Source organism: Odocoileus virginianus, chromosome 23 (genome assembly GCF_023699985.2).
Source record: "Odocoileus virginianus isolate 20LAN1187 ecotype Illinois chromosome 23, Ovbor_1.2, whole genome shotgun sequence".
NCBI classification, from domain to species: Eukaryota; Metazoa; Chordata; class Mammalia; order Artiodactyla; family Cervidae; genus Odocoileus; species Odocoileus virginianus.
In genome coordinates, this window is record NC_069696.1 from 20,538,960 (window position 1) to 20,551,978 (window position 13,019).

At 41.6% G+C, this 13,019-nt stretch overlaps 1 protein-coding gene and 1 non-coding gene across 2 annotated transcripts in view; one reads left to right on the forward strand and one right to left on the reverse strand.

The window, feature by feature from the left end:
- Positions 1–13,019, reverse strand: part of ERP27 (endoplasmic reticulum protein 27) — a 28,751-nt gene that overhangs the window by 12,714 nt on the left and 3,018 nt on the right. The window contains exon 3 of the mRNA XM_020887467.2: positions 11,085–11,222. Coding sequence (XP_020743126.2) covers positions 11,085–11,222 — 138 coding nt within the window. The remainder of the gene's footprint in view (positions 1–11,084; positions 11,223–13,019) is intronic.
- On the forward strand, positions 11,508–11,579 carry TRNAY-GUA (transfer RNA tyrosine (anticodon GUA)). Its single transcript has one exon. It is a non-coding gene; the product is annotated as a tRNA-Tyr (tRNA).

The window sequence follows — 13,019 nt, forward strand, 5'->3', positions numbered from 1 at the left end:
AATGCCGAGGTACAGAAAATGTTTGTCTTTACAAAAAGAACCTTAAAAAAAGCATTCATCGAAACCACAGGATATTTTAAAATGTGACTTCCCTTTGCATGTTTAATTGTTTTAAAATTCACACTATTTGAGAGAAAGCCTGGGAGAGAACTATGAAAGCAGGAGAAAAAGTCATCCTAGGTGGGGCCTCGCCCACCCTTCTCCCATCCTTCTTCTCCAGGAGAAAGAAAGTGAGCACAAAGGATTTTTAAAGCTGCATAATGCCCAGGTGGTGCTAGTGGTAAAGAATCTGCCTGCAAATGCAGGAGAGGCAGGAGATACGAGTTCAGTCCCCAGGTCAGGAAGATCCCATGGAGGAGGAAATGGTAATCCACTCAGTCTTCGTGCCTGGAGAATTCCATGGACAGAGCAGCCTGGCAGGCTACAGTCCATGGGGTTACAGAGTCAGACACAACTGAAGCGACCTAGCAATGCCTTGTACGTTTCCTTCCTAAGGTTTTGCTAATTGCACAACCATCAGAATCATTACTGTAATCACAACCAGGGTCCTTTTTATGTTTAATACATCTAAATACTTTCTGATTATTTTTCTAGAAACTTGGAGGCCTGGTGTCTACACCGCAGCAGATAGAACTGTGCTCTGAGCCAGAAGCTCCTCCCTCACTGCTCTCTCCTCCAGGCAAACCCTCGCATTTCCCAGAACAGGATGAACAGGAAATGCCAGCTACTCCAGGTGGCTCCGGACTTGAGGAATGCAGTATAGGAGAGGCAGAGTTTGTGAAGTGGTGATAACATTCTCTAAGAAGCAAAGATCTTTCATAAAAGCCACCCTCCCGAACCCTCTCCAGCTGGTCATGGCTCTTTAAATGAAGCATACCTGATTATTTCTCTATTTCTTAAACCAACAAACTCCGGAGCGCTCATATGTAGGGTTGCTGGAAACATTTAAACAGGAAACCTCCCTTCTGTAAAGGGAATTTATTTGCATAATGCCCTGGAAAAAAAATCCGATCCTGGATCCCAGAGTGGGAGAAAATATTTTTTAATATATTTTTCCAGTTTTTGGAAAGAATTTTCCTTGAAAAACCATATTATTTTTCTCCTCAAGAGGCACCAGAAGAAAAACAGAAATAGTAAACCAGAAGGGTTGTCACCTTACAATATAATTTTGAGGTTCCCTGAGAGTATCAGATGTGGATTATTATATGATTCAGACACTGTATCATACCAGTGGATTTCATCACTCCTTTTCTGTTTGTTAGTATTTCAGCAATACTCTTTTGAATTAATTCCAACAGATTCCTGTAATTAACAACCCAGCTTTTTGTAAAACGTTAAAGTTGTTTTAGTTTGCACCAATTACAATGTTAACTATCTTGGCCACCATGGAGAAATCATTTGTTCAGTACATGCCCTCTCCTTTCGGGTTTGTTTTTATAAGCTGCCTGGTTACCATATACTTGGTAAATATATACTTTAGGATTTCTCTGGTGGTCTAATGGTTGGGAATCTGCCTGCCAATGCAGGAGACATGGGTTCTAGTTCTGGTCCAGGAAGATCCCACATGCTGCAGAGCAACGGAGCCCTTGTCCACAACTACTGAGCCTGAACTCCAGGACCTGTGAGCTGAAACTACTGAGCCCACGTGTCCCAGAGCCCATGCTCCGCAACAAGAGAAGCCACAACAATGAGAAGCCCACACACCTCAACTAGAGAGTAGTCCCTGCTCACCACGGCTAGAGAAAGCCCATGCACAGCAGTGAAGACCCAGCGCAGCCAAAAATAAATAAATTAAAAAATATATATATACACTTTAGAAAAATATTTTAAAATTTGGCATATCTTATTTATTGCCTTTCCTATCAGTTTATTTTTATGCACTCTGCTCTGATTCTCTGCTTGGCTAGATGCATTTCTTATAATAGATTTCCAGGAAAAATTGTGAAAGGCATGAAAGGACGCCCCTACCGTATTTCTATTACTATCCCACTGGGTCAAAGTTAGACTTCTTCAAATAGAAGTGATGGAGAATATTGAAAATGAGGTGCACATTCAAATAATATCTGGGATTCCATTTTAGGACAGATTCATGGTTTATTCAACACAGGATTAATCTCGGTTAGGGTAATAGTAAGAGTCCTATTGAGAGTGGGGGGCTGTTATGGCCATACGACCCTGAATGCACTGGATTTCGTCTGATCTCGGAAGCTAAGCAGGGTTGGCCCTGGTTAGTGCTTGGATGGGAGAGTGGGGAGGGACTTCGCACTAGTGCTAGGACAAGCTGTGTCCTCACGCAGACAGGTTGTCATACACAACTTACTATTGCTCCATTTTAATTTTTTCTCAATCACATTTATATAGTTGGCCTGAGCTATTTTTGCAGACTGATGCATTCTGTAAATATAGCAAATGCTGCCTTCTTATCTCTCCCATATAACTGTCAACTCATATTTCCACTTATTATTTCAGCTTATTTCTAAACATGTTCTTACAGTGGAAATTTGCTATATGGGCTAATTCTGAAATTTCTTTGCCAAAATACATCATGTATGTGTGTGTGTGTGCGCGCACTCAGTCATTCAGTCATGTCTGACTGTTTGGGAGCCCATGGATCCCAAAGGCTTATTTGCCCATGGAATTTCCCAGGCAAGAATACTGGAGTAGATTGCCATTTCCTACTCCAGGGGATCTTCCTGACCCAGGGATCCAACCCACGTCTCTTGCACCTCCTGCATTGGCAGGTGAATTCTTCACTACTGCATCACCTGGGAAAACCTAAAATATGTCATGCCTAGGTTAAATCTTGAGAAATAAGCCAGAGGTTTGATTAAATAGTGCTAGGGAGAGAGAAATGGTTTAGGAAAAATGTTTTTTGTTTTTTTTAGCTTTATTTAATAAAGTTTTATTTAATGAGGAGCATTAGAGTAGGTAAAATATACGAGTAAAAACAGACTTTTTTCAGAATTAAATACTGTAGAAAGTCACTATAATAAGGTAGAAAAGGTAGCTTTGGAGTCGGCCATGCTGGGTACGGGCTTTCCTTTTAGTTCGGTTGGTAAAGAATCCGCCTGCAATACAGGAGAACCCAGTTCGATTCCTGGGTCGGGAAGATCCACTGGAGAAAGGATAGACTACCCACCCACTCCAGCATTCTTGGGCTTCCCTGGTGGCTTAGCTGGTAAAGAATCTGCCTGCAATGCAGGAGACCTGAGTTTGATCCCTGGGTTGGGAAGATCTCCTGGAGAAGGGAAAGGCTACCCATTCCAGTATTCTGGCCTGGAGAATGCTGGGTATGAGTCAGATGTTTGTGACTCTATAGTTCTGAGATTCTAGACATCAGAATCAATCTCATGGAACTTCAGCTTCTTTATTGATAATGCAGGGTCGATAATGGGCTTCCCTGGTGGTTCAGATGGTAAAGAATCCCCCTGCAAAGTAGAGACCTGGGTTTGATCCCTGGGTCAGGAAGATCCCCTGGATGAGGGCATGGCAACCCACTCCAGTATTCTTGCCTGGAAAATCCCATGGATAGAAGAGCCTGGTGGGCTTCAGTCTATGGGGTCGCAAAGAGTCAGACACAACTGAGTGACTAAGTGCACACAGGGATGATAATAATAATTTCATCAGATTCTACTGCCTATCATAAATTAGGCACTAAAACAAACAGATGAAATTCTAGATCTTAAATAAAAGAAAGTATCAGAAGATCTGCAATTGATTCACATTTCCCAGTGTCAAGAAGAAGTCTTAGCTGTAGACATAAAAGGGCCTCCTAATGGATCACATAGAGTATTACATAGAGTAATACATAGAGGCACAGATACCAACAGGCAGGAATCAGTGAAGACCATGTCCATTGTGTATGTCTGTTCACTCCCAGACCACCCCTACAGGGCAGAGGAATTGATTATCATTTCTAAACATTGGGATCCTCTTCTGAAGGGCACGGTCACATTGTATGGTATTTTTTGAGTATATTAAAAGCCTCAGTTTGTTCAATGCCAAACTTTTAAATATTCCTCAGTTTAAGAAAACACTAAAAAAAGAAAACAGTCTTGGTTGATGTTCTTTTTCTTTTTTAAAAAAATTATCCAAAAAGCCTGAAAAATAATCCTAGTAAAATTTGAACTGAATTTTCGAAAGTGTAGGGCTCCAAAATCACTGCAGATGGTGATTACAGCCATGAAATTAAAAGATGCTTACTCCTTGGAAGTAAAGTTATGACAAACATAGACAACATATTAAAAAGCAGAGACATTACTTTGCCAACAACGGTCTGTCTAGTCAAGGCTATGGTTTTTCCAGTGGTCATGTATGGATGTGAGAGTTGGACTATAAAGAAACCTGAGCGCAGAAGAATTAATGTTTTTGAACTGTGGTGCTGGAGAAGATTCTTGAGAGTCCCTTGGACTGCAAGGAAATCCAACCAGTCCATCCTAAAGGAGATCAGTCCTGTGTGTTCATTGGAAGGACTGATATTGAAGCTGAAACTCCAATACTTTGGCCACCTGATGCGAAGAGCTGACTCATTGGAAAAGACCCTGATGCTGGGAGGGATTGAGGGCAGGAGGAGAAGGGGACAACGGAGGATGAGATGGTTGGGTGGCATCACTGACTCAATGGACATGGGTTTGGGTGGACTCCGGGAGTTGGTGATGGACAGGGAGGCCTGGTGAGCTGTGGTTCACGGGGTCGCAAAGAGTGGGACACGACTGAGTGACTGAACTGAACTGAACTGAAACTGAGAAAAAAGCTGTTTATCTAAAAGCTGTCACCACAGACTTGCCAATGGAGCAGGGTGCTTGTTTTTGGTATGGCACATAAATAATCTTGTCCACAGAGGTTCCAAGAGTTCATTTGGAGTAGGTCTGTCACTGGTGGGAAACAGCCAGCAGATTCTAAAGAAGAGCGAGCAACTCTGAGAAGTCATCAACAGGGCTTTGTAGAGAATAAATCGTAAACAAAGTTAAAGCGTTCGTTAGAGGTCGTAAAACCTGCAGACACTGGAAGCAACAAGCACTTGTTTTTCTTCTCAAATGTGTGCCTTTGTGGAACTAGGAGTTTTAAATCAGGCTTTCATAAGACTATAAACAACAAACTGGAAAAGAAGTACTGTGGATCTGTAGCTAAATGGAATTTTTTGTATTGATAGGTTGCTATAAATAGTTCAATAGTACGGTACTGGGAAATGCATTAGTGTAAACTTTTATATCTTTCTTTAAAAAAAAATTTTTTTAAACTGAAGTATAGTTGATTTACAATGTTATGTCAGTCTCTGGTATACAGCAAAGTGATTCAATTATATATTTTACATATACAATGTATGTATATTTTCATATTCTTTTCTGTTATGGTTTATTATAGTATATATAATATAGCTCCCTGTGAAATACACTAAGACCTTATTATCAATCTATTTTATATATAGTCCATATCTTTCTCACCAAAACTCTTCACAGAAGGATTTGATTTAATCCTATTTTACAGTGCAAGCCAGCAGCTTCTGAGGTGGGGGAAGAACTGCTGAAGGGACTCAGGCATCTTCAGACAGAGTTTTGGGAGTGAGTAAACTCCTCAAACACTTTCCAAGTGTCTTCAAGTTACCAGAGACCTACTGTAGACCTTTGGGACACAAGATGAGTAAGTCATGGTTCCTGCCTTGAATAAGCTCATGGTCTAGTAGGGTAAAAGGTGAAAGAGACACAGAAATACATGACGTGCCCTCTAAAGTGGTCAATTACGTGGGATTTTAGAGGAAACTCTGTCAGTGCTCAGTTGGGTCCGACTCTTTGAGACCCCGTGGATTGCAGACTGCCAGGCTCCTCTGTCCATGGGATTTTCCGGGCAAGAATACTGGACTGGGTTGCCTCTTCCTACTCCAGGGGGTCCTGACCCAAGGATCAAACTTGAGTCTCTTGCATCTCCTGCATTGGCAGGCAGGTTCTTTACCACTGTGCCACCTGGGAAGCTTCAGAGGAGTGGTTAGGACAATTTGAAGATTCCAGGGAGCCTTTCTGAAGAAGAAGCTGCTGGAACTGTTTCACTGGAATATGAGGAGGAGTTGGTTGGGTGAGCCTAAGAGAAAGTGGCCCTGAGGGGGGCTGGCATTCTAGGCAGAGAAATAGCCCATGTGACATGATGGAAGCATGTCCTCATACTGTGTATAGTTGGGTATTGAATGGGTAGAGACCAGGGTAGGAATGTGCTAGAAAAGGGAATGGAGAAGCAGGTAGTGGCCTGGTCATAAAAACTACACATTTAAATGTCTTGATTTTGTTCTTGTAATATGGGGGAATATAGAAGAGTTTTTTAAGAAAGAGGTGTCATGGTCAAATGTCCATTTTAATTCCATCATTGTCATACCAACCTAGAAACTGAATAAAAAATAGTGAAGGGAAACCTATTAAGAAGGTATGGGAAATGTTTATGCTAAAAAGGTGCTAAGAGTCTAAGCAAGGAGCAAAACAAAGGGCAGAGGAACAGTCAATTTTTGTGCATAACACCATCAGTACATTAATTGAATCAATAATAATAATATAGGAGCAACAGTAAGATTCAGGCAGCTACAGACACAGAAAATACTTCAATCTATTTAATAAAGATGGAAGCATTCACTGGATAATAAAACAACGTGTAATGGCCATGGCTGTGGGACTGGCTAAATCAGACCTCACCGGTGGCAACACTGAGTTTTCATTGCTGTTAAGGGACCTCCCTCATAGCTTAGATAGTAAAGAATCTGCCTGCAGTGAAGAAGGCCTGGGTTCAGTCCCTGGATCAGGAAGATCCCCTGGTGAAGAGAATGGATACTCACTCCAGTATTTTTGCCTGGAGAATTCCATCGACAGAGGAGCCTGGTGGGCTACAATTCATGGGGTCCCAAAGAGTCGGACATAATTGAGCAACTAACCCTTTCACTTACATTTATGAACTCATTATTGTTGATTACTGTCTTCCTTCAGAAGTATCACTTGTATTCTATGTGTCTCTACAAATATTTTGCTGGTGCCTGAATAAACTGGTGTAATAGAAAGTAAAAAGAAGAGTGAAGGAGAACATAGGCTCCAAATACAGGGTGGGAGGTATGATTGGCAAAGATTAGAGCATGAATGAACATAGCCATTCACTAAAATAGTGTTTTCATGGGAAGAACGTGACACAGCAAGGGAAGGTGACAAACTCAGTCTTGACTAAGTGAAGACAGCAGTCAGTTTAGCTCAGTCGCTCAGACATGTCTGACTCCTTGCAACCCCATGGATTGCAGCGCACCAGGCTTCCCTGTCCATCACCAACTCCCGGAGCTTGCTCAAACTCGAGGATTGCAGTATTTATGAGGATATTCAAATAGTTCTATCCAGCAAGCATCTGAATCATGAGAGACTTCCAGGCTAGAGATAAAACATTCCACATCCTCAACAAACACATAACCATCAAACATAAGAAAGGATCCTATTATTGAAGAATTACTCTTTCATTCATTCATTAGTTGATTCATTCACAGGCAGAGCACAGAGGAATTTAAGGGCAGTGAAAATCCTGGGATACCATAATGATAGATTTATGCCATCACTCATTGTCCAAAACCATACATTGTAGAAAACCAAGAGTGAACTATGATGTAAATTATAGAGTTCGGGTGGTTATGACATTACAATGTAGCTTCATCGGCTATGACAAATGTACCACTCTGGTGGAGATGTTGCTGACGGGGGAGGCCATGGATGTGTGGGGCAGGAGATATAAGGGGAATCTTCGCATTTTACTCTCAATTCTGCTCTGAACTTGAAACTGCTCTAAATAAATAAAGCCTTTTTCAAAAATTAAAAAAAAAAAGATTCATTCACATATTCATTTATTCAGCAAATACTTATGAGTACCTGCTACATGGCAGGCACTTTTATTTTTTATCTTGTTTTTTTAAAGATGCTTACTTAAATTTATTTTTAATTTATTTTTGGCCACAGATCATCCCATGCAGAACCTTAGTTCTCTGATCAGGGATAGAACCCATGCCCCTGCAGTGGAAGTGCAGATTATTAACCACTGGACCACCAAGGAAGTCCTGACAGACACTGTTAAATGCTCAGTGGTTGAAATAGTGAATAAAACAGTCTCTGCCTCCATGGAGTCTATAACTTAGACTGGGAAGAGCATTGGGTCAGGCAGTAGTGTGGACAGAGAAAGAGAAGAGCTCAAAGAGACCAAAAGAAGAGGTGGACCTAGAGAAGCAGGTTCCTAGGTCAGGGAAAGAGAGACTATTAAAGAGAAAAAAAGAGTGGCTAACAATGTCAAATATGGCAGAAATGGTCAGTAAAATAAGATCTAAATAATGTTGGTTGGGTTTGGAGATATGGAAGCCATGGAGACCTGGGTGAAAGCAATTTTAATGGAGTGATATGCAAATTAGATAGCAATGTATTAAGTAAGAGCTTAAAGAAAGCCGAAGACACTGAATACAAAATACATTTTAAAGCGATTTGGATGAAGAATGTAAGAGAGAGGATAAAGAGTAGAGGAAAGGACACTCAGACCAGAAATTCTGAAACTTTAATGTTTGCTCAGTTTCTCATTTCCAGTGGACCCTGGTCATCTTCACTTTGACGTTCCACCAACAACATAAATGTAACAACCAAATAAAACATCGGAAATCCCTACTTCCGTTATACCCTTACTCTTCCTTAGATACTGTGACTTTCAAGCTCTCCTCCTCTCCATAATTTGACATCTGATCCTTGCAGTAGTGTGGACAGAGAAAGAGAAGAACCCAAGGAGACTACAAGAAGAGGTGGACCCAGAGAAGCAGGCTCCCAGGTCAAGGAAAGAGAGAATATTATGCCTTTTCTTCACTTTCTGCTGCTACCTCTTTGCTACAGATCCTTAGTACACGATCTATCTTGTCAGCCTGATAAAAGTTCTCTCTATTCCTGTCTTTTTTGCCTAACCATCCATCCGACTCATTGCTGCCAAAATAATCTTGCACAAACACATTATTGTTCATGTTATTCCCCTGATCTAAATGCTTGAGGGGCTGCCCAGCGCCAGTCAACTTAAGTGCAAACTCATTAAGCTGGTATTCAAATTTCTCAACAATATGGTTCCAATCAAACGGCTCTTTTATTAATCTGCCCAAAACATGTTCTCTGAGATCCAGTCAAGTTGGCTTGATCACTCTTTTCCAAGTTTAATTTTTTTCCCCCATTTTGGCCATGAATTCCCCTCTATGTTGTCCAAATTTTATCTGTTCTTTAAATCTCAGTTCAGTTGTCTCCTTCATAACCTATTTTGGTCAGAACTCCTACTCTGCTTTTTTTTTTAATCCCATTTTTTATTCTTTTTATTAGAATATATTAGCATTAACACTGTGTTGATAATAGCATCAACGTTAGAAACTGTGTTGATGTCAGTACTGAGGACATCCTTAAGAAGGGAACAAAGGAACTATGTTCCAATGCTTACTGAAATCTTCTTAACCTACCCTTGATTTTCTTCATTGTAAAAGGGGCAGGGAAAGTGTAGGGGTTTGGGAGATGGCTCAAAGGAGGAAAACGGCATGCTATATTCTGCACATCTCTGGATTTAATATTTGCAGGCAATACAGAAGGTCCAGAATGTGGAATAACTTTTAAGGCCATTCAGCCAGAACTTGGATCATGGGTTACAAAGCTGATGTTCTGGCCAAGTCATTTAGATCTTATCCTGCTTTGACCAGTTAAACTCTTTTAATGTTTCATCTGGAGAAGGAAATGGCTACCCACTCCAGTATTCCTGGCTGAAGAATTCCATGGTCAGAGGAGCCTGGAGGGCTCAAATAGGGGCCTGGAGGTCCATGGGGTCTCAAATGGTCGAACATGACTGAGCAACTAATACACACACACACACACACACACACACACACACACACACACAGTATTTTACCCATGGTGATGCTGTTTGTATTATAGATACTTGTATGTTATGTCTACAATCTCTACCATATTTTAAGAGCTATGAGAGGGGAGAATATACTCAATGTGTTTTTATGATCATTACCTTGCATAGGGAACCCAGTAGTTGTTACCACACATTTGATAAATGTAAGTGAACTCCCAAAGATATGAAAATATTAAAAAGTATATATATATGGAAATATAAAAATATAAAGATCTCTGACCCAGGGATCAAGCCCAGGTCTCCCACATTGCAGGTAGATTCTTCATTGTCTGAGCCACCAGGGAAATCCCATAAAAGCATTTATTTGAGCACTGCAGTAATAGAAAATATTTGAGATTATCTGATTATCTGTAGAGAGCTTCCCTGGTGGCTCAGAGGGTAAACAATCGTCCTGCAATGCAGAAGACCTGAGTTCAATCCCTAGGTTGGGAAGATCCCCTGGAGAAGGGAATGGCAACCTGGGGTTGCAAAGCGTCCGACATGACTGAGGGACTAATACACACACAGAATTATCTATAAATAGGAAAACGGCTAATTAAGCTATGTCATGTCCAAATTATGGAGCTGTATGCAGTAGTTTTTTTCTTGGTATTTTTTCTTTTAAAAATTTATTTATTTTAATTAGAGTATAATTGCTTTACAATGTTGTGTTAATTTCTGCTGTAAAACATGAATCAGCTATAAAGTGAAGTTGCTCAGGCTCCTTTGTCCATGGGATTCTCCAGGCAAGAGTACTGGAGTGGGTTACCACTTCCTTCTCCAGGGGATCTTCCCAACCCAGGGATCGAACCCAGGTCTCCAGCATTGGAGGCAGACGCTTTAACCTCTGAACCATATGTATACATAAATCCCCTCCCTCCGGAGCCTCCCTCCCACTCCCCTTTTATTTTATGGATAAAAGAATTGAAGTCAGAGAAAGTGTTTTGTGACCTGCCCAAGTCACATGGCTGCTCAGTGACCCTCAGTCCAGGCCTCTTCCCATTTCATGACAGCATCTGTTTAGGAAGCTTGAGTTGAGCCATCCTCCTCATATGGTCCCTGATGCTGGCATCACCGTTGTGATTCAAGATATAGACTCCTTTCTGGTCTCAGAAGTCTGTGTATTCACAACTCAAGGAAAAAACTAGAAGGCTGGAGCTGCCCACTTGACTTACCAGACGGAAGAGGGAAATAGTGTTCCCAGTGATGTTGTAATGAGTCAGAACCTCGGAGGCAGTGCTGATCCCAAAAGACACGTCTTGGAAATTTTGCACCACACCATGGATTAGGGACACTGCCGGTACTTCTAAATCCTAAAGACAAGAAGGAAAAAAAAGAAAGAAAGAAAGAAAGAAAGAAACCCACAGGTTGTTACTGGAAGAAAGAGACAGCGAAAGAGATTAGGGAGTAGAAATATGCTCACACATATCAAATCAAAGTGTCCAGTGAGACAACATTGACCTCTAAAAATGCAGGCTGGCTTCTCAGGGACATGGTTGAATTTTCCAGGCTGGGTGGGTTAATAGGTAACTATGACACAGTGGCTAAGTCTAGAACACCTATCTGGCTTTACCGCAGAACTTGTAGTTCGCTGGGCTTCCTTGGTGGCTCAGCTGGTAAAGAATCTGCCTGTAATGCAGGAGACCCAGGTTCGATCCCTGGGTTGGGAAGATCCCCTGGAGAAGGGGATGGCTACCCACTCTAGTTTTCTCGCCTGGAGAATTCCATGGACGCAGGAGCCTGGCGGGTTACCATCCATGGGGTCACAAAGAGTCAGACACGACTGAACGACTAACTTGTAGTTTGTTAATAGCTGAGAGGGGGCTCAAAATCATAAAGACCTGAATATCCACAGTCATTGATAAACCAAAGGAGGCAAATATTTGGGGAATAATTTGTGGTGGAAAGAAGAAACGTAAAAATCAGAAATAGGTGCTGTCAAAAGGACAAAAAAGAGAAAATGAAAAGAAGAGAAATTAAAGTGGAAGCTTAGAAGGTTTGTTAACAAGGCTGTGTAGGACGTTGGGGAGATGTGCTCTTTCCACTGTGTGTAAGCCATGAAGATACTGTTCAGACGTTGCTCATCCTCTAGAACCAAAGCCTGCAGGACAGAGCAGGGAAGCCTGTTCTGAATGATGATTCCAGGCCTTCTTATTTCCCTGCACTCATGGGACCCTCATCCCCAGAAACTCTGGGCAATAAACAGCGGTGAACATCTTTGTCCTTGACATTTCTCTGGCAAGAGGAGATGTGCTCAGAGAAAAGATCATGGTTAGCCTTGCAGCTGGGGTCAGGCAGAGGGAGCTGGCACTGTGCTCATCCAAAAGGGCGTGTGGAGTTCATTTTAGGTTATGAACAATTGTTCTTCATGGTTTCGTTTTTTTTGTTTTTTTTTTTTTTTAAATCCACTCCTTAGAATGGAATTGCTCTCGGAGCAAATAGCGACACCTGGTGACCATTTGAGTTATCGCACCCTCCTCCAGTTTCACTTCCTTGCCACTCCGGTCTGAGTGTTGTAAGCTGCTGTTTTTGTCTACAGGTTCAGATCGCTCATCACTGAAAAATTTGCCCCCAGGCCTCACACCCACTCCCCCACTCCACTCCTGTCTTCCTCCCCTACTTATATATCATCAATTTTATTTCCAGCTGTGTACACAGAAAAGACAAGATGATGATGATTTGGAATTAATGAATAGAAACAGGCAAGAAGGTCTGAGAGGAGAAAGTAGGGGATTAATTAGCTGTGAAATCAGCAGATGTTACCTCCAGAGAAAAAGAAAAATGCTGGGATAATGCCTTCTCCTTTATGGTTGATTTTTTTTTAGCCAGGCAGCTAATCTGGAAGATAGAGGCTAAGACCTTCGATATGCAAAATGTCATCTTTATTCAATATTTCAAAGCAAACAAATGAAAAAAAAAAAAAGAAGAGTGTGTATGCATGCTCAGTTGCACAGTTGGGTCCAACTCTTTGCGACCCCATGGACTGTAACTCACCAGACTCCTCTGTCCGTGGGATTTCCCAGGCAAGAATACTAGAGTGGGTTGCAATTTCCTACTCCAGTGGATCTTCCCGACCCAGGGATTGAACCTGTGTCTCCTGCATTGACAGG